The following is a 22,305-nucleotide window of genomic DNA, read 5'->3' on the forward strand; positions in this document are numbered from 1 at the left end:
GCTCAACTCTTCCTGAACATTCTCCGCTGGGGGTAGATGTGTGGTTTATCTTCCTGTGTTTTCATAAGGGTGTTATCAGTAGGAGAGGACCTAGACCCAGGAAGCACCTTGACCGATGGTCAAGTTGGAGCTGAGGGTCAGAAGTTAGATCCACTAGGATGCGTGACTAGTGCCACTGTGCCCTTTCACACCTCCTCCTGAGGCAGGAGTCCATTCTGGGCCAAGTGGAGCCTGTGGGGGAATGTGTGAAATTGTGGAGGGTAATGGGGTCTGGGGGAGATTCTCTCCTCTTTAAAGACCCATCAGACTCATCGGTACCATTACAGATGGTAAGTGGGGGACTCTGGTTAGGTCTGGGTTATGGCCACTAGAATCAGAAAGACAGAGCCTGGCATTCAGGGGCTTGGTATAAGACTTTTCTGCAGCCATGTGACCCTTATTCTGGGATCAGAGGAAACCCTGAAGCTCTGTTGATGGCAGCTGGAAGGGTAAAGTCCTTATGTTTTAACTTCATCTTCTTAAGACAAATTCAGGAGCAGTCCAATGTACATTGCTGGAGACACAGACGGACTAGGAGCTCTTTTCTGCCTCAGGGCCTTTGTACATGCTGCGGTGTCTTTGGCCTAGAACATGTTCTTCCACAGGTATTCTCCTGATTGCTCCATTTTCCCCTTACAGTCTCAGTTCTCACATTCTTAGGGAGACTCTCCTTATGCACCCCCCTGGGCCTCTGGTTATTCTCTGTCTTAGCACTTATTTATTTTCTCCCTCACATTAGAATTTGCAATAATTTTATTATTTTCTTTTAAAAGCTCATTTTCTCTCACCCACTACTAGGATGTAAACTTAACAGGGGCAAAGACCTGCTCTGTGTTGTTCACCATGCCATCCCAAGACAGTGCCCGACATGTAGTGTTCACTCGGTAAATACTTGCTGGGTAACGGAGTAAATGCGGGTCATACACCAGGATTCAAATCCCAGCTCTGCCACTTACATAGAGAGATAAACTTCCCTCTTCAGTAATTACTTTCCTCATCTGTAAAATGGGTATCATAACACCTGCCCAGATGTTCTCCCAGAGCAATTGCGGGAACCAAATGAGATGCCTGATACGAAAGCACTTGGCAGTGAGGCTGCTTTCTCCCTCTTCACCTTGCAGAACTGTGCCAAGAGGCGTCGTCTGGGGAAGTCTTCCTGCTGGCTTCTGCGGCCCTTGCCAACATCACCTTCTTTGACACGATGGCCTGCGAGATGCTTCTGCAGCTGAATGCCATCCGTGTCCTCCTGGAAGCTTGCAGTGACAAGCAGAGAGTGGATACGCCTTACACCCGGGATCAGGTGAGAAGCTCAGGGGGGATCAGGCACGGGGCCTGTAGCCATGAAGACAGAGGTTAGGAGGCCAGGGCGAAGATTCTGGGGAAGAGGGAGACAATGAGGCCTGGCAGCACACAGTCCTGTTAGTCACGTTCTAGGTAAAGGAAAATGTCCTCCACATACCTCGTTGCCTTTGGAGCATCTTCATGAGTCTACTGTGTACCTCGCTTTTCCATCCTGACTGCTACAGGTCCTTCCTCTGTCTCCATCCACAGCGGTGCATTCCAGAAGGCAGAGACCCATGGGAAGGTCCCCGGACCGCCTCTAAAATTCTGTGTCCCAGACTTGTTGCTGCCTGCCTGTCACTGTACCCTGCAGAGAGTTTCTTCCCTTCTCTGCCTCCATAGAAACAGGGCTGGGAGCAGAGCCTTGATTCAGAGCCTCAACCCCTCTATCAGTCTCAATGTTTTTGTAGAGTTGAGCTCCACAAAGAGTTTTATTTGGAGAAAAAGGGTTTCATTGCTACATGTGTTTGAAAACATTGAATAAGGGGACTTTTCAGAGCCTTGAGCTCTGAGATTATAGAACTCTATCCTGTCCCACCTCTATCATACTCAGCCTCCCTCTTCCCTACTAAGGGGTGGGGGTGGTGGATCAGGTGGGTGTTAAGCCTCTGTAAATTCCACTAGGTGCTGAGCTCTAAGTTAGAGGATCCTCCGGCCTCCAACCGAGATCTTCCCTGTCTCTTAGCTCCAATCTCTGTTTCTCCTAGCCAAAGCTGCCACTGCTTCCTGTTCCAACTTCTATCCCAGAAACTTCTGGAAAGCCTGCCCTGATGCCTCTCTAGAATTGCCCCCTTTCCCTGTAGGCTACGCCTCACAATGCAACGATGACTTTTCTAATGATGTTTATTCCTTTCTAGTTATTTTATATAGTTTATTCCCCAGAGGGAAAAGAATAGAAGCCTCTCTGCTATATTATAATCCTGTAATAATCCTTTGGGCAATTCACTCTGAGCCTCACTTGTCTCATCTGTGAATGGGGTTGAATGCTATATACTTCACTAAGTTGAAATAAGAATTAAATTAAACTCATTTAACTTTAATTGTTAATTTAATTTATTAATTTTAAATGATTGGTTATTTAATTAGTTATCAATCATTTGCTTAATTTATTTGATTTTAATTAAATTAAACTAATTAATGCAAACTCCTGGTAGAGTTCTCAGCACTTAGAAACTTAAATAAATGGAAGCCAGCATCAATGTTGTTATTACTGGCCTTTGAATGTGTGGCACACAGCCCTGAGTGGGGAGCCTCCAGACTGGAGTTTCCTTATCTGTAAAATGGGCATGGTCTCTTCCAGCTCAGACATCCTGTAGCTCTATGTGCAAAGACCCTTTTTTTTTATCGTGAGCAGTGACTGGCCCCCCCTCCTGGAACCTCGTTGATCCCTTGGAAGGAGGGGGCTCGGGGTGGGGAGAGAGCATGAACAAGCTCCATGCAGATGGCAGTTCTTTCTGAATCTGGAGTCCAGAGTTTCACTGCCATACTCCCTCTCCCTGATCCTACCTCTCCCTCACCTCCCCCCACCCCAGTCTGGGCTAGACACATCCAGTCTCCCCCCTGCCCCCCCTCCCCCCCCACTCTCCATCCTCAGGACAGCTTCACCTTCTGCCCACCTTCTGTCGTGACTCAGAGCAACCACTTAGCTAGTGAAAGCGCAGCCATTAAAGAAACAAATGGCTCTTTCCTGTGGCAGGGGGAGGATTAAAGCGATCAGAGAGTTCTCTGTAATGAAGACAACGAAGATGAATTAGGCTCTGAAGTGCTCACCGCCCCCTGAAACACTTAGGAAATTAAATGCCTGTGAGGCTTCCGGTAATGCATCTGCCAATGACGCCAGTGCTCTGCAGAGCCTCTGGGTCTTGGATCTATATTTTGTCCACCTCCGCATGAACATCTCGGTGAGAACCCCTCTGTCACCCCAGCAAGCTGAATACCCTTAATTTGTCTAACAAGAGCCTTGATGGCCATACCTGTCTTGCACCCACCATTGGGGTGTGGACAGCAGGGAGGGCAACCTTGGATCTGTGTTCTTTCACCCCCCTCTGCTAATCTAGGGGAGCTGGATGTGGCATCCAGAACCCCCTGCCTCACCAGACATCTGTGTGGCCTAAGTTTTCATTCTCAGGAAGTAATTTTTAGGGGGCATGCTGCCCAAGGAATCCAGCTACCGCCACGACCTGGGGTAGTGAGAAAGGGGCTGCCTCATCTCTGCCCTGCCCTTAAGGTAGTGACACTTAGGGTGACAGGGACCCAGTTATCTTGTCTAGGCCACCACAGAAGCTTTCACTGAGCATGACTTTTTATGGCCTTCAACAATTAATTGCTTTCATAGAGGTGGAGGGTTCTGGTAAACCCTGGTGGAGGGTTCATGTTTTCCCCTGAAAACATGTTGCCTGCTTGGTGTTTTAGAATGTTCAGATTTTGTAGTATTTCTGAAAACACCCTGTGAATATCGTCCTCAGGAGTCCATTACCAGAAATGCCAGTTACTAGGGATTACCATTTTGACTCACATTGCAAAAGCCCTCCATGGTTTATAAAAGCCTTTTATATATCTATGTGACACATAGGACATATTAGAAACAGCACAGGCTTTGGGTTCATTCAGACCTGAGTTCAAATCCTGGCTCTGCCTTTTCCCAGCTGTGTGACCTTAGACAAATCACTTAACCTCTCTGAGCCACAAGTTTCCTCATTTGTGTAATGGGGATAATCTGTTTCCTCCCTCTTCATGTCATTATGATGATTAGATGGCGTAATGCTCATAAAGTAGTTAGAACCAAAGTAGATACTCAGTGATGAATGGGCCTGGGGTATGTGACAGAACCAGGAACTGGGATGGATCTGAGACAGGGAATGCCAGCTTCAGGGAAGGAGAGTAGAGCCGAAAATGTAGGTAATGTGGTGGGAGTGAGTGTAGTGTGGTGCGAGTCAATGCATGTGTTGTTCCAGTCTGTGTGTGGGTATATGCAAGTTGTGTGCGTGTGTGTGCGTGGGGGCGGGGGGAGTGTTGATAAAGACTGTAAGCCACTTAAAGGATACGTTTATTTGTGTCTGGATATATATGAATATATAGCTGTCTGGAGAGGCTGGGAGGAAACCAGGTTCACAGCACCCAGTCCTGATCTGTCCCAGAGGCCCCTCCTGCAGTGCCTAGGGAACACTAAGCACAGAGCATCTGGTTGGGCATTTACATGTTCTCTGATCCTGTCAGGCACACACCCCACCTCAATGCAATCCCCAGGGACAGTCCTCTGGCCTAGTTCACCAAAAGCTTGAGACCTACATCTAAGGCAGTTTTATGGCCTTGGTAGCTCTCTCTCCTGAGCCCAAATCCCAGCCCTCCTGTCTTGCCTCTTTTGGAGTGAGGGGGGCAGGCCAGGCCTGGAAGATCCCAGTGCCCGAGATTGGAAGCGCTGCGCTTGTTCTAGGACTAGGCAGGCACCCCCCTGGTCTCCATGCTTGCTCAGCTCTCATTCGCCCAGGCCCCTGACCACGCCTATCAGATGAGGCAAGAGGCTCAGTAGAGAGAAGAGAAGCAGAGGGCTGCACCTTCCCTTGGACTGTGTGCCTCCCTGGGCAAAAGGACCACATCCTTCCTCTCTCAGAACCCTTCATTCTTCAACTTATGTCCCTGTCTTGACTCTTTCTGCTCTTTGGTAGACAACACGGTAGGGAGTGAAAATGGCAGGACAGGGAGAAGCGCTGGGCTCCCCCTAGAGGCTGAAAGGGATTTTGCTGGCTGGTCTTGGCTGCCGTTGACTTTGTTGCTATAGCTTTTAGAGAGTTAACACGGTGATGGCAGAAATCTGAATATTCCATCCAGCAATTAAAGAGTAATGCTAATTACAGTCATATGAAATGTTGGCCTTTTTGTCCTAATTACTGCACAGCATAAAAGCAACCATAAGTTTCCATTAAATGCATCTTAGATTTTCTGTGTTGAAAGTTCTATCACATGAGTGCACCTGCTTCTATCCGGGATAATCCTCACTTGATTTTTATAACGTATGGCCCCCATCGTGTATAGTAGAGAAAATGTTAGTTTACGATATAGAAGGTAAAAGGGACGGAGATAGAGTCAGACTGTGATCACAGGCAGACATTGCTGAGGATGTGAGACAAGCCTGGCCCATGCCTTGGGATAAGTTTCAAACAAGGGTTCCAGGAGCACCTGCCGAGGGCCAGAACAGAGTAAACCTTTTTCTCTGTGTGTGTGTGTTGATATAAAAAGGCTTTGCCAACTTCCTTCTTACCACATGGGGCGTTTCTTCTTGAATCCATGACATGGGTGGTCCCCTGCTATTCTGGCCAATTTGCTATTCATCTCAATTTTCCTAAGGTGGTCAGTCTCTGCGAGGCCAAAAGAAAAATGATTTCAAAATACCACAAAGGTAGTGAGCACAGGGGTTTTATTTGGCTTCCTGCTGGGAGGGACTCCTTCTGCTGAGATCTGCCTCCCTTCAGGAATGATCTCCTATTAACAGCACATTTGGCAATAGTGGGTATTGCATTGGTTGCTACTCCTTGACATAATCTTTCAAGGTCTGGATATTTTCAGGCTGTTTCCCAGAGGGAAGTTATACTCATTTTATTTAACAAATGTTCTAGGTGTTTGACAAAACATTAAGTCATTTAATGCTCCTAACATTCTTATGACTTATCTAGTGGTACCTGGGTGGCTCAGTCGGGTGAACATCTGACTTCGGCTCAGGTCATGATCTCATGGTTCATGGGTTTGAGCCCCACATTAGGCTCTGTACTGACAGCTCAGAGCCTGGATCTTGCTTCGGATTCTGTGTCTCCCTCTCTCTCTGCCCCTCTCCCGCTCATGCTCTGTCTCTCTCTCAAAAGTAAATAAACATTAAAAAAATTAACATTCTTATGAATTATCTCATATATTTATCTCCTGTTGTAAGCCAAATAATGACCGCCCCCCCCTGCAAAGCTGTCCACATCCTAATCCCCCAAACCTGTGAATATTCTACCTTACGTGGCCTAAGAGATTTTGCAGGTATGATTGAGTTAAGGATCTTGATATAGGAATATTATTGGTTTATTGGTGTGGGTAACTTATTGGATTATTGATGTGGGTAACTTAATGTAACCACAAGTGTTCTTATAGAATGAGGCAGGAGTATCAGAGCCAGAAAATGAGCTATGGCTGAGGAGGCAGAGGTCAGAGTGATGTACTGAGAGCCAAGTAATGGGAGTAGCATCTAGAAGCTGGAAAAGGCAAGGATGTAGATTCTGCCCGGGAGCCTCCAGGAGGAATGCGGCCCTGTAGGCACCTTGGTTTTAGCTCCATGAGACCCATTTAGGGCTTCTGACCTCCAGAACTACACGGTAAAATTGTGTCATTTTAAGCGACTAAATCTGGTAATTTGTTATAACAGCAATAGAAAACTAATATACCTCCGTCAATCAAGAAAGGTTAACTAATAGGCCAAGATCGTATGGAAAATAAATGACAGAGCCAGTATTTGGAACGAAGCGGATCCTTATGCTTACCCACTATGTTGCACTGCCTCTCACCTAGGGCTTGAGGCCTAGATCCTCTGTATTCACCAAATAACTGCAGAGGAATAGTGTCCTTTCGCTCAGGAGGAATAGGAGTTAATCGAAAATCATCAGACAGGATTGAATTAGCCTGGGCCAGGGGAAAACTGCCTGCCTCTTGCATTCTTTCCCCCCCGACAGCATTGTTATCATGTATCCTTGTAAACCAGTTGTCCCTAAAATCCCATCCCTGGACTTGACTTCAAGGAGAAATGTCGATCCCCCTTCCTCTCTACATCATGGTGCATACAAGGATGATTCAGGAGGGGAACTCAAAGCAGGGAATAATTGGCATTTATTCAAATTGTGCTTAATTGAATACTTCATCTGAACCTCAGAAAGCCACATGGGGTACGGGCTCTGCAAAGAGGAAGTAATTTTCATTAACGGGATCTAAATTAGTCTGACACAAAGACCTACCCATGCCTGTGACACAGTTAATAATTGCCATGTAATGAATGTGATGCTGCAGACAAAGGTTTCCTTTTCCTTTTTTATTTTGCCCTTCCTTCCTTGCTTCCTCCCTTCCCCTTTGGATCTGTATGTCCAGGAAGCATGTTTATTCATCTCTCTGACTGGTGAACGGTTGGCATGTAGTGACTCTTTGTGGTGGGAACAGAGGTTGTGTCCCCTGCAACTGCGAAGCCAGGTGAATTGCAATCTGACACGGACTTGGCCTCATGTCTCCTTCCTCGTAAGACTTTATGCTTCTTGGGGAACCTGCCATTTTTTAACTGCATCTTCAACCCACATTTTCCTTCTAACTCCTTCCTCTTAGCCCCGCCCCCCCCCAATCTTAAAAGGGGAGGAAAAAGAGCATCTAAGGACTAGCCCTCCTTCACTCCCTTCATAAAGCAGCTGCTGGGGCAGAGTTGCCTTTGAGATAAAGCTTCTGGGGTAGTCTCCTGTCCCTTCCCTGGCAGCCCATCCCGGGAGTGCCTCCCCAGCCAAGCCCCTGAGCAGGTCTGAGCCACCAGGGCCTGACACACAGGGATCTGCCTCAGCACCCTAAGAACACGCGTCCCTTTTCAACATGTGTTTAGTGGGCATGGAGATAGATAGATATTCTATTAATACGGCAGACTTTTTCCTTTCTGTTTAAAAGGAGAGATTTGTTACATGCATTGATTATGCAGAAGAATATGCCAATATTGCACCAATGAAAATCTAGATAATACTTTCTGTGGGTAAACATCACATTATTATGCATTATCCAGTTCCAAAATTTAAGCTGCCTGAACTGTCCTCAGCAGACTGTCAGCTGCTGCCTCAGAGATGGGGACACAGCCTCCAGTTACAATATGCCACAAGCTTTGAAGAACCCTTTTGAGAGGGAGAGAGGACTGCACCAGTGAGAAGTGTTTTCCATTTTATTTTATTATTTGTTTTAATTACCACTCAAGAGTGCTCTCTGCTTCTGTGGAAGTGGGTGCATTTCATTTTGCCATTTACATCAGGAGCCATGTCTTGGGTGGTATCTGAATTAATAGTTAAAACACATTTTCCAATGGTGTTTTGGCACCTTACAGTTTGAGGTCTGTAAGTGGTCCCTTGATGGTCCATCCCTTAATCCAGTTTTATGCGGTGACTTCTCTCTACAACACTATGCCCAGGAATCAGGGTGGGGTGGGTTATTGGCTGCCCAGCCCATGCGGGTATAACCAAGGCTCACTGTCTCCACCTGGTGACAGCATCTCTTTACTACAGTCAGAACCCTTCAAGAATGACCGACAGGGGAAGCTTACAGAGGACAGACTTGTAAAGTCAGCTGAGCAAGAACTTTCTTACCAGATTCCATACAATACCTGACACTTGGGGTGTAATGCTGCCCTTTGATCTTACTCAGGTTCTCTAATTTCACCTTTATGTCCACTGATTTCAGATTGAAAGTAGGTGGGGTTCACTGTCAGGGCAAGAAGCCAGGATGAGCGAAACCCAATTCAGGGGAGGGGCTAGCCACGAGTCTGGCAGTTCTGACTGCATTTCAGGATCTGGGGCTAGAGGTACCCTGAGGAAAGGTGATGGGGTCCCCATCTTTACTCAGGTGACATGGTTATCTCCAGGGGGTCCTAGGGCCCTTGGTGGGGGCATCCCAGGGCCACATGCTGATGAGTGGGAACCAAGCACTGGGGAAATACATCTGGGAGGCAGGAGCCCATGAGGATGGACGAAAATACCACGGGAGTATGGGCCACATGGATGGTAAAGACTCACGGGTAAAGGAAAGCTTTGTAGCTCCCGGCTCGGCTGTCTGTAGACAGCACCACTTGGTGCAGGTGTGCCCCTTTCCTCAGATTCTCAACTCTCTTTTCCAGATTGTGACCATCTTGGCAAACATGTCTGTCCTGGAGCAGTGTGCCTCTGACATCATTCAGGAGAACGGTATGTCTTTCTGGCAGTGTGCGCGTGGCACGGATTATGTGGCTGTAAAGGACCACGTGCCTCTGTGTTTGTGTGAAGGCTTGTGTGTGTGTACATGTGTGCCTGTGTGTCTCCACAATTACATGAGTGTGTGTGTGTGTGTGTGTGTGTGTGTGTGTGTGTGTGTACAGCTGGACCAACATGTAATGTTTCTTTGCTTTTGATGGGCTTTAATTCTAGTGAGAGACAGGCAATGAACGAGAAGATAGAGAACGGCGGATGATGATAGTGGCATGCAGGAAATACAGCAGCAGGGAAGGGGATAAAGTAGACCCAAGGTGAGGGGTTAGCGGTTGCTAATTTAACTAGGTGGTGAAGGGAAGACAACTATTTCGTTATGACCCAAAAAGTAAAAATCGATTCCTGCCACAGGATGCAGAGAGCCCCCTTAAGTTCAAGTTTGGACTTTAAGTCATTCCTATCACATTGGATTTGGCCTCACTTAGAGAGCTGATGTGCCTGAGGAGGGTGTGGGTGGGGGAGTAGGTCAGGGCATGCCTGATCCCCGGACCCCTCACCGGAGAGCGTCACTACCCCACCCGCTCCCCCGCTCCCACCTTGTGCCGAGGGGGCCACGAAGTCCAGGTGAGGTGGGCCAGGTTTCCTTGGCCAGGAAGCAGACCTGCACAGGCCCTGCTGGAGGATGGGTCTGCTGCCTTGCAGCTGGGAGCAAAGAGTGGCGAGGGCTTCCTGTGACTGGGAAATAAGGGAGCAATTAGCAACCGGTTGGAAACCAGAGACGCTAATGAGGACGAGTGAGCTGAGAGCCCGGGGCCAGCTGTTTCTGCTCTTGTTACACCCCCTTCTCCCAGGTTGCCCCGCTGTTTTAACAAACACACACGTTCCCCATCCCCCATCCCCCTATGACTAATTGAAAGACATCATTTTGTGTTAATTTTATGTGCTTGAGCTAATAATGAAAAACTTCACCGAGCCAGCTGAGGCTGAGAGGCTGAGGGGTATCATTCCCGGCCTGTTCCTGCTGCACTCAGAGCCTCCTCAAGGTCAAGTGGTCAGCAGTAGTGGGTGTCCAGAGGCCTGTGGGGTTGGGATTGGAATATGTGGCCACTATAGAGGGTTTTATGGTTTACAAAGGGCTACTGACTGGCTCATTGAGATAGCAGTTAGAGACCTCCTACATTATTCCGAGCAAATGAACACAGAGATAAATCCTTGGCTTTGTTCTGGGAGGAGAGCCCAACTCGGCAAAAGTGATAACATGAAAAAGTGTGAAATCGACAATAAAATAATGCGGCAGAGGGATGGCATAGTGGCTGAGACCATGAAAACTGGAAACACACCGGGTTTGAATCCTGGCCCCATAATTTACTAGCTATATGACCTCTGCATTTCCATCTGCAGAATGGGAGTGTACCTACCTCATAGGATAACGTGAGGATTAATATAAAGTTTGTCAGAAGAGTATCTGGCACAGAATGGGGACTGTGCTCAGTGCATCTGCTCTTTTGGTGCAGATCAGTCTCAGGGGGCTCACTGAAGAGCATTTGAGGGAGAGACAGTACAAAGTGGGGCATAACTGGAGGGATCAGCAGTGTTGGTGACGCAGCCAGGGCCCCCTGGAGCTGAGTGAGATCCTGTGGGCTGGACCGGGCAAGCACTGTTGTGAGGACTGGGCTTTGAAAGGCAGTCCTCTTACCAGGATGCACGAGACTCTCGCATGCATTGGCCGGAAGCCTGGTGATTTTGTCTCTGTCCTGCCCTGAACTCTGCGTGAGTGTTGGTCATGGGGGCTGCACGAAGGAGGCCATCCTGGCAAGTCAGGCACTGTGGCTCCTGCCATCCTTATGCTGGGAGGCAGGCCAGGGCAGCCCAAGCTCTTACCTGTCAATCCACTGACATTAGTATCCCTCTTTTGGCTTCTCCCTCAGGAACTGGGGCTGAGCTGGAGAGAATGTTGGGGAGGGAGCATGGTGTTGGGGGCTGGTCTCTGAAGTTGTAACCCCCAACTCTTAGGCAACTGTTCTGGCATTGAGCCTGGCCAGAACTTAGGAAACACAGTCCGGATTTTCCTAGGCAGCCCCAGTTTGATAGCATCCTATCTTTTTCTAGATAAGACTTACAAGGTATACATTTAAAGGAAACTTGGATTTTATGAATATGAAATGAATACCTTCATATTCAAGAATACCTTCATATTCATTCATTTGATATTTATTCACCAAAGATTTGAGCAAAGCACTATTCTTAGATACTTTAGATATTTCCATGCAGGAAACGGGCACAAATCTTGACCCCCTGGAGCTTACCTGCTAGTGTGAGAAGCTCTTTGATTCTTTGTCAGGTTCCAGGTGCAAAGTGCAGGGTGGGAAAATGGCTTCTTTATGGGAACCTTAACCAAGGAGTTAGTAAAATTTCCTAAGCTTGTGGCTCTTCCCAAAGTTGTCACTTTGGTATCTCCTGTTCATGTGCCCACAGGCCATAACATACATACCTCAGGACATTCACAATCATGACCTTGTCTTAGGAACATTGTGGGCATAGGGAGCCTGAAGACTATGTTCCGTTCAGTGGTCTGGGAGAGGGTTTGGAAGAGAAGTACCTTGCCCTAAGGTTAGAGTGTGTGTTGGCAGAGGTAATAGAGGTAAAAGGTAGGTCTTCTGGGTCCCTTGAGCCTATAGGAAGGAGAAATGGGTCACTTACAAATCTCACCAGGAAGAGAAATGGCCCCTCCTCAGGACTGAATAATCTCAGGGCCATACCTAAGTAACTTATAGCCCCTGTGCATTGAGATCCAAGGGAGTTAGAAATTACATCTGGTTCAAGTAAGATTCAGAGGGGCATGTGGCTGAGGTCCTAGACTGCAACCAACCTCTGTGTGAACTTGGGAAATTACTTTCTCTCTCCAGACCTCAGGTGCGCTTCTGTGAAATGGAGGGGAAGGACAGGTAGTGCCAGATCTCCAAAAACCCTCTGGCTCCACAGTCTAAGGCAGAGGTCACAAACTTAGATGCCTGTGGACCCAGACAAGTAACATAAATGGATGATACAGGCTCAGCAGGGACTGGACCAATCCTATTTAAAGTTGCAAGCTTATAATAAGTTTCAGCAAATTGTTGTCATGAAGAAATGTGGACCCAATGTCAGGTCAGGAGGGGATTTTTTTTTTAGAAACTGACAATCTGGATTTTTATGGAAACCTTCCAATTTTCATAAGAGCGAAATTAAAAAAAATTTAGGCACTGTATGGAGCAACAAAAGAAAGCAAAAATACATCTGTGGGCCACGTCTGGTTTGAGTTCTAAGCTGGCCCGTGCCTCTGGGTGCAGGGAAGGGGGTGTGACCTGGGGCAGTTAGGAAGGATGTCCTGTAGAAGATGGACTTTTACTACAACCTGCAGGATGGGAATTCTTTAGATGGAGCATGTGAGGGAAAAGGACCTGCCATGCAGAAGAATTAGGTGACAAAGGCATGGAGATGAGAGTCAATGTGGATTTGAGTTTGGGGGACGATCAGCAGATAGATCTGGTTTCAGGAGAGGGTGGTAAGGCTTCTCAGCTACCCAAGTTCAGGGCTAAAGCTCTCAGTCTAACTACCTACACTCCTTCGGGGCTGGATCTATTGCTTATCCAGCCCAGGTTTGGGTCACGTCCCACGGAGGACTCGTCATCTCTGGACCAATCTCAGATACAGCTGCCTCAGAAGTGAAAGAGTGAGGGAATAATCAGGTTACCTGAGTTCTGATACCAGCCCCCCGACTACTGACTGTGGGACCCTGGAAAAGAGACTTCACTTCTCTCTGGGCCTCAGAGTGAATTATATTAGTACCTAGTTCATGAGACTATTGGGAGACTATTAGGGGATCGTGCATTTATTGGGCATTTAGTGCAGCATCACACATGTAATAAAAGCTCAGAAATAGCATTTGAAAAATCAAAATGGATGTCCTCCTGATGTCCCTTCTAAGTATAGTGACTTAGTACATGGAATCAGAGATATCTCCAGGGCAGAAGGAGTAAAAGATGTGGCCTTGTCCACCTTCCTTTCTGTGGTTGAGACCCCCTAAGTCTCAAGCTTTTGCAGCCATCCATGCAGCTGGCCCCGGGACGGGGCGCGGGGGGAGAGGCTCCTTGCTGGGGCAGGTACCAACTGTTCATTTTCTCCTGCCCAGGGGTCCAGCTTATCATGGGCATGCTGTCCGAGAAGCCAAGGTCTGGAACCCCTGCCGAGGTGGCGGCTTGTGAGCGAGTCCAGCAGAAGGCTGCCGTGACCCTGGCCCGTCTCAGCCGAGACCCAGCTGTGGCACGGGAGGCCGTGCGGCTGAGCTGTAAGTGCTGTGGTGGGGAGGCGGGCTTGGGGATGGGAGCACTCCTGATTTCATGGTGACGACAGATGACTCAGAGCAAAGGCGGGGCTGAGGTGAGCCTCGCTCTCTGGGTGCCAGAAAACGCTGTGATGGGGGCCCAGGGTGCAGCCCCTCATCTAGCTTGTAAGTGGGGCTGAAGCTAGAGAGGAGAGGGGCCTAGAGAGGCTAACAGTGGATAAAAAAGCAATTCACATGCAGACTTCCTGCCAAGGACCCTATTCTTTTACTCTCATTCCTTTTCTCATTCATTCGCTTATTCAGTTATTCACTCCTCATTTGTTGACTTACCCTTCGATTAGTCTGTTCACTCATTAATTCATCCTTTGGTTCATTCATTAACCACTCATTACTTGATTTATTTACTTTTAAGCCATGTGTTCCTTCAGTTAGTCACATTTACCCAACTCATATTCTCAGAGTGCCCACTCTTTGTTAGACTCTGTTCCGAGTGCTAGGTATATCGCATTGCCCTGACCACAGGGGCTTACAACCTGGTGGGGTGGCAGATACGGAAAGAAAAATATGCACTTGAATGCCATAAAGCAGTGTTCAAAGCATGTCTGTGGCACGTTTGGCCCACAGCGGAGGTAGCTCACATTTATCTGGGTGGGTCGAAGAATGTTTTAGCAAGGTGAATCTTCAGCTGTAGGTTGAGGCATTATTCCAATGTGATGGTTGAGAAAGGGTGCTCCAGGCAGAGGCATGAGATTAGCCATGGCATTGTCACCTATCATGTAGATATACCTGGCGAACAGCAATAGGTGGCCCTGGGTTCTGGCAAACCTGCAGAATGTGTCTGTACACTTTTTATTAATATCTTCTGAGTTAGCTTTTTGTTTTATTTTTGTTTTTCAGAGTTTGTCAATTTACATAAAAACAATTTACATTGAAAAACAAAATCGATTCTTTACCTTTCCTCTGTAAAAGACTAGGGACCATTAACCTCCCCAATCTGTAGTTTTCTGTAATTTAAGCTGCATTGTATTTTCCGACTGAAATAGGCAATCGGGGAAAAAATGGCATTGGGAAGTCCCACTGATAACAATGGAAACATTAAATATAGTTCTGGAAAAGTCAGAAGTACTTACACAGGAAGTTAGGTTCTGTTGCACTTTGACTAAGCTCAGGGTCTGCGGCTGTCCCTGACCAGGGACTATTCACATTCAAGGGGACAGAAAGTTTCCACTACAAGCTCCTCCAGGTGGGTTCAGCCCCCTTTCCCCAGCCAGTTGGTGAGCTGGTGGGGTCCTGGAGCTACCTGCCTCTATAGCGCCCCGTGCAGAGGGCCGTGTGAGGAGGGGGGGCACCTCTGGGTCAGGTCTGGCCAGGCCTGTCCCCATCCTGGGCATGACATTCTCATGCGTCTCACACAGGTATGTCCCGGCTCATCGAGCTCTGCAGATCGCCCTCTGAGAGGAACAGCAGCGATGCTGTGCTTGTGGCTTGCCTGGTGAGTTCTCAGTATTCCTCCGCTCCCTCCCTGGGCTTTGGGATTGCAGACCAAGGGCCAGGAGAACTGGTGATGCCTTGGTTGGCTTAAGTAAGCCATGAGACTTCTCTGCACCCAACTTTCCTCTTTAAAATGGCGATAAAGGTGTTTCGCTTCATTCATAAAACTGGTAAGAAAATTATATGAGGTCATATATGTGAAAGATGGGGAGTTGGGGAACCCCCCCACTCATAATTTTAGTAATCATAAACCTTTGAGTTTTTGAGGAGTCTTAACAGCACATCAATACCAGAGTGGCTGGTGGGCAGAAGGCTAGGTGGTGTTTGTAATGCCATGGTGTGAACTGGAATGGGAACTAGGGGATGGATGTTTCCTGCCTGTTCCCAAAGGGGCATTGTAAGGAAAGCCTTCCTTCCTCTTGGACAGAGCCTCTTTGCTGGCACTCTTCCAGCTTTCTAGCTCCCCTGTCTTTTGTGGAGTAGGACTGGAGGTGGTAGGACAGAACAGAAAGTGTGATTCACCAGGATCTTCAACCTGAACCCAACAAGGGCATCTTGGGAGGTCCCCACCCAACTTCTCCTTGCTGTTTGGGTCCACCATGAAAGAATAAATCATACCAGATGGGAATGCATGCCTAGTCTCTATATTCCTCCCTGCTGGGGCTCCACTGAATCCCAAAGCAGAGCAGCTTCCAGCTGGAAGCCAAAGGGAACAGGGAAGCCATTGTATAAACGGGCCATTTGACTTTCAGAAGGGAGTGCCAGATTCTTGGTTGGTCCTCAGAGAATGCAAGGGGGAAGCGATGGATCTGAAGACCCTTCAAGCTGTTTCACAGTAAAACCCCCTCCTCACCCCATCATTTTTTAGCTGAGCTCTTCTCATTTCTGGGAGCATCATATTGTCATAGAGACAGCAGGGCGTTACAGCCAGACACATCTGTTTTGGTTTTGCCATTAATGAGCTGTGTGACATTGGGTGGGTCACTAAGTGGTTATAAATCTTAGTCAATAAATATTTACCAAGTGGTTCTATGTGCCATGCACACTTCTAAGCCACGGAGATATGGCTGTGGGGGGAAAAAAGAAGACAAACATCTCTGCTCTTGGGGCTTTGATTCTGATACATGCAAACACCCTTAACTTTTTTGTGCCTTGGGCAATCTGGTAAAGCTTCTGTTGCCCTTCTAAGAATAATGTTTCAAATGCATAACCCAAAATATACAGAATTAAGAAGGAAACCAATTCTATTAAAATAATTATTAGAGTATTTGTATATATGGTATATTAATATACATACTTTTAATTAACACATTAAATAAGAGATAGCAGTGGGTCTAATGAGTATTGTAACCTTGACTAGCAAGGAGCATAAAGGATATTTGAAGGTACCTCCAACAAGTGTACGGGGATATGAAAGGATCTGTGATTTTTACTGGTCCACAAGTCATAGGAATTGCTGAGACTTTGTGGTTGGTTGCTGCATTCACAACTGAAGGAGAGGCTGAGTTTCAGTTGGAAGTTAATAAGCGTAATGATGTAATTTTTTCCTCCAAGTTCACAGGCCTTCTGAATTCTGTCTGGCTTAGTGTGTCAAGTGGAGAGAGTTAATGCCGGGCAAACCCAATCATTGGCCCCAACTACCATTATCTCCACAACTCGGGAAGCCCACAGGTGCCCAGCACTACAAGGCCCTGAGGCAATGGTGGGAAACCAGAAAGCTCCATTCATATATGTGGGCTTGTCACAATTCACAATTCCTTTTCCATTTTTATTATTAGTTTGAAGTGAAATACACAGAAGGGCTTGGCTACCATCATCAATCACTTGAAGGACTTTCCAGTGGAAAAAGGATTACATTTCTCACCGAAGATGGGTCGTTGGATGCTGAAGAGAGCCCTTCCCTCCCTAAACCACCCTCCTTGTGGTTGCTGGGCTAATCCTAATATTACAATCAAGACACTAACATGATCAGCCCTTCCATGGTTCTCCATTATCTATGGCCTACTGTCTGGCTCCAGCATATCCCTGGGGGCCTACAGGCCCTGTCCAGCTTGTCTAGAGCAGAGTGCTGTGAGCCACTATGACACTGTGCCTTGGCCCTCATCCTAAGCAGATGCCCTTTCTATGGCTTTGCCAGCAGCCTCCTCAATCTCGGACCAAAATCCCTCTCCTCTATGGAGTATCCTGGGAGGCATCTATGGCTCAAAGACAGGATGCACCTGGACCTGCTGGCTTAGACTTTTTTTTCTTCAGTAGGAAGAAAGTTATGTTTTCCAGTGTACCTGGTGTTATAAGAGGAGGCTCTTGGAATTCAAATACAGGCCTGTCTAATGCTGAAGGTCTTGACTTCTTGGCCAGGCCATCTTGTTTTCAGTCATGTTTCTCCCCCATGTCTAATGGCCCTGGTCTTGCCACCTTGGCTCATGGCAGGTATTTGTATTTCTCTCCCTCTAGTCTGGAACCTTCCTAGGGATGGGGCCCTTTTCCAGGTCTTAGTATCTCCATAGGACATTGGGTTTGTTCACTGTTTTTTGCCTGCCTGAGGGACTGGTAGTCTTGTCTCCCCACCCTTGGGCCCCAGAATTGGAGGGTGTTCTTGGTTTGGCTCCCATAAGGGGCTCCACATTGGAGTGTGGTCCCCTGGCTGCTGAGATGGGGGCCGCCAGAAGCCTGGCCTGGCAGATGGAGTTGGAGGCTACCTCTCCTGCCCTCCCCAAGGCCTTCTTCTCAGCTTCAAAGTCTCTCTTCAGGTGGAAGGAGGACATTTCAATTATCGTGTCCCACATCTGGGAAAGTGGCAGTGCAGATTGCTTTTCGCAAACAGAATTGATTTTTCCTTAATGAGACGGCTGTCAGTGGGCTGCTGGGCTTGTTTAATGCTTGGGTGTTTTCAGACTGTCTGGGAATGAGATCCTGGGATGACTGGCTGTTAACCCTTTGAGGGAAGCAGAGATGCAAAGAAAGGCTTCAGAAGGCTGAAGGGTCCTTTGAGCCCCGGGACACTGAGGAGGGGGTGCTCAGGGTTGGTTTGGGTTCTTGTCCTGCAGTCTTCCTGGGAACCCTGGAAAGATGAGGGTGTTTATTTGCCTTTGTGTTTTCTCAGGTCTATTTCTAGTTCACCCCTTCTTTTCCTCTCCCTCTTTCTCTCTTCTCCCATTTTCCCTCTTCTCTCTCATGTTATTTTTTGCTTTTCTCTCCTCTAGATGTTGCCTCCTTTCTCAGGTTTCTTTTCTATCTCTCCTTCTTTCCTTTTCCCGCCTCCTTTTATCCCCTTAGTCCTCTCCACCAACTCCCTCCTCTGCCTCCCTTGCCGGCTCCTCCCCTGCTCCTACCTCCATCCTATTATCCCCCCACCCCCTGGGCTCTCTCTCTTTTTCTTTGTCACCATTTCTGTCTCTCTCCATCTCCCTCTCATGCTTGATCTCTTTTCTTTACCAGTTCATCTCTGTCTCTCCGTTTTATTTTATTTATTTTTAAATTTTTTAAAAAATGTTTTATTTATTTTTAAGACAGAGAGACAGAGCATGAGTGGGGAGGGGCAGAGGGAGAGGGAGACAGAATCCGAAGCAGGCTCCAGGCTCCGAGCTATCAGCACAGAGACCGATGTGAGGCTTGAACTCACGAACTGTGAGATCATGACCTGAGCTGAAGTTGGACACTTAACCAACTGAGCCACCTAGGTGCCCCTGTCTCTCTGTTTTAACTATTCCTTCTTGTTCCATTTCTCTGTTGTCTCTCTTTCTCTATTTTCTTCTTGTACCTCATTCTCTCTCCTTATGAGTCTATTTTCTCCCCATTTCATCTTTCTTTGTCCCTTCCTGTCTCTTGCTTTATTTTTACCCCTGATGATGTAAAATACATCAATGGCCTCGTAGCCTCCTCTCCTGAAGATTTCTGTTTCCATCTTTGTGCCTTTTTTATACTAATGGAATGATTTCTCCTAATTGGAGTGAAGAGGAATCAGAAAGTGCTATGGAGTTCAGCCTCTTTATTTTTTTTTTAAGTTTATTTATTTATTTTGAGAGAAAGAGAGAGAGAGAGAGAGCGACAGAGTGTGTGCAGGGGTGGGGGAGGGGTAGAGAGAGAATCCTAAGCAGGCTTTGCGCTGTTAGCCTGGAACTGATGCTGGGCTCAAACCCACAAAGTGTGAGATCATGACGTGAGCTGAAATCAAGAGTCGGATGCTTAACTGACTGAGCCACCCAAGCACCCCTCAGCCTCTTTAGTCGTTAGAAGCAATCACACCCCAGGAGAGGCAGGACGCACTAGTGAGAGACTCCTGTAGTCTACTTCTTGTCACTAGGTTTCAGACCCTTCTCACTTGCCTAGAGACACATGTCCCTTTTTCTTGATCCAGCTTAGACCTGGCAGCACCTGTTTGTCCAACAGCCAACCTAGGCCTTCCTCTCTTTTCACCAGCTTGGTGGTTTCTCAGCAATAGGTATAGGCTACGAGCTCTCTGCCTGCCTTGGACTCAACGTAATAAGCCAGTGTCCTGGGCTTGCAGCATCCTGCCTGTGTGTATGGGTATGAGGGTCCTGGAGTGGGACTGCCGTGCAGTCTTGGGAAGGCCCCTTTCCCTCACTGAGCCTTTGTCTCCTTATTTCCAAGCTGAAGATCATGATACTTACCTTGTAGTAGTATCCTGTAGGGATTAAATGAAATACTATGTGTAGATACTCCCTTGCTATTCCATTTATTTATTTATTCATTCATTCATTCATCTATTCATTCATTCATTCTCTTCTGCCATTCCAGGTATTCTCCTCTCTTTGTTTCCCAACTTACACTCTCGCCTTATTGTGTACAGGTATAAGAAGAGGGAAGGTATTAATATGCATTAAGGCATTAATATGCATTAATATGCATTGAACACTTAGTACACACTGCCTCAGTTGACCGCTAAAGAGGTCTAGCTAGGTGCACAGGCTACACTTACAGCTTCAGGTTGCTCTAGTGATAGAATTCGTTTTTTAAAGCACTTATTTTGTTTTGTTTTGAAATTTTTTAATGTTTATTTACTTTTGAGAGAGACAGAGACAGAATGTGAGTGTGTTAGGGGCAGAGAGAGAGGGAGACACAGATCTGAAGCAGGATCCAGGCTTCGAGCTGTCAGCACAGAGCCCGACGCAGGGCTCAAACTTACGAACTGTGGGATCATGACCTGAGCCTAAGTCGGATGCTCAACCGACTGAACCACCCAGGCGCCCCTTCATTTTTTTTTTAACAAATATTTATTGAGCCCTGTGCCAAACCTTGTTCTACCTGCTATAGATACAGAGAAAAATAAAAGAGTCTCTATCTTTGAGGAGCTCAGAGTCTAGTGTGGGAGACAAACACCTACAAGCCAGTTGCAGCCACGGGTGAGAAGGTTGAGGTCAGCCCAGGGGCTGTGGGTGCACAGAGGAAGGAGGGGCTGTTTCTGTTTCAAGGACTCTGGGAAGGTTTCACAGAAGAGGTGATGGTGGGCCATACCTCACAGGATCAATGCACCTGCTGGCTAGAAAAGAGTGGAAGGGTGGAGAGGGACTTTGAGCTGAGCAAGGTCACACGGGCATAAAACAGGATAGTTTGCTCAGGGAGGAGTGAAATGCCCAGCGTATGGGGGCCTGGGCCGTGGTGTACATTCTGTCCCCACTCCTCCTACTCATCTCCATCTTGGTGGCAGACTCTCCTTCTCCTTCAGCTTTATGACCTCCCTTCCTCTCTCTTCTCCCACTTCCCCATCCCATGATGCTTTGTCAGAACTTTGCTGAATTTATGGCTAAATAAATAGCCCTTGCTATTCTCAGGCTACTCTAGGGACCTGGAAGCAAGGCTGTTATTCCACTGCTGCTTCTGGTAGATATGGTCTCTAGCATGAACAAATCTTGAGCTTCAATATGTCAGTCAGTTGAGCAGGTTTTTTGAATGGCAGATCTTTGGAATAACCAGATTCCTAAGGTGATTGAAAAACCAAAGTGGCAAGACCATTATTAAGATCATGAAGGCTTTCAGATGACATCCACCATAATGACCAATGTGCCAATGACACCGGATGACCAAGTGATAAGGTTACTGTAGTGACCAGGTAACCAAAAGGACTACATGACTAAGGTGTCATGTGACCAAGGTGACGATTAGCTCAAATTGACTAACAAATGAGCTACTTGTACTTCCCAGGACCGTTGAAGGAAATACATGCACCTGAGCAGAGCCTGGTCTGACCTGTGTCATTTCTTCTGTTTCTCTCTAGGCTGCTCTGCGTAGACTGGCTGGAGTTTGCCCGGAAGGCCTCCAGGACTCCGACTTCCAGCAACTGGTCCAGCCCCGGCTTGTGGACTCTTTCTTACTCTGCAGCAACATGGAGGAGAGCTTTGTGTAGGAAGGGTGGGAGAGGAAAGCCATTTGGCCCCCTTCTCATGCCCCCTCTGAGTACATTCCTGCGATCAACCTGAGTACCCGTCAGCTTCCTCACCTCTTTATTTATACTTAATTTATTTTTTACATGAAATGGACAAGGGCTAAATACTCTAGTAACATCAGGCAGTCTGTGGTCCTAGGAGTCTTTTTTGTCTTTATTTTTGACTTCTGTGACTTTTCAGTTGCAGATGTTGAAATGCATAGTGACTAATATGGCAGACTGTCATGGGCGATTTCCCTTCATCTTGCTTTCTCTATTTTCACTATGTAACCTTGCCTCACTTTTCCTCCACTTTGGAACCAGGGTATGTTAACTGCCCAGCAGTCTTTTGGCTTTTTTTTTCTTTTTAAGTTGGCTTGCTCCTTTCTAAAAGATTTTAAATAAATTTCATAGTTGGACAGAACATACTAGAAGGAAAGCTTTATTCTATACTAAATGAAATCATACGAAATGTGTCTTGTGTTTTCAGATTAAATTACATCTTAGACTTAAGTTCTTAATTCCTACGGTTTCATGTCACAAAATCTTTTCCAACTATTAAAACTCCATAGAGAGTCGTATTGTTTTCATAAGTGCACGAATGGGTCAAATTCTAAGGGGTTTAGTGAGAAGTCAAAGAGATTTCCAAAGTCCCCAGAAACTCAGTTTCCTTAGGCTTTTTTGCTCTTGGGTAACTTCCTGGTGAGTAGGATCCTCAGAGGAGGTGTTAGTAAACGATACCTTTTCAAAAGTATACTTTAAAGTAGCGGTGTGCTACATCTTGCTCA

The 22,305-nt window shown here is 47.0% G+C and overlaps 1 protein-coding gene across 3 annotated transcripts in view; it reads left to right on the plus strand.

The window, feature by feature from the left end:
• Nucleotides 1–21,894, plus strand: part of INSC (INSC spindle orientation adaptor protein) — a 125,422-nt gene extending 103,528 nt beyond the window's left edge. For all 3 annotated transcript variants that reach the window (XM_047878660.1, XM_047878659.1, XM_047878662.1), the window contains 5 exons: nucleotides 1,161–1,339; nucleotides 9,257–9,323; nucleotides 13,492–13,647; nucleotides 15,060–15,136; nucleotides 21,371–21,894. In XM_047878660.1, coding sequence (XP_047734616.1) covers nucleotides 1,161–1,339; nucleotides 9,257–9,323; nucleotides 13,492–13,647; nucleotides 15,060–15,136; nucleotides 21,371–21,499 — 608 coding nt within the window. In that variant the 3' untranslated portion in view covers nucleotides 21,500–21,894. The remainder of the gene's footprint in view (nucleotides 1–1,160; nucleotides 1,340–9,256; nucleotides 9,324–13,491; nucleotides 13,648–15,059; nucleotides 15,137–21,370) is intronic.
• The last annotated feature ends 411 nt before the right edge of the window (nucleotides 21,895–22,305 follow it).

This window comes from Prionailurus viverrinus, chromosome D1 (assembly GCF_022837055.1).
Source record: "Prionailurus viverrinus isolate Anna chromosome D1, UM_Priviv_1.0, whole genome shotgun sequence".
Lineage (NCBI taxonomy): Eukaryota > Metazoa > Chordata > Mammalia > Carnivora > Felidae > Prionailurus > Prionailurus viverrinus.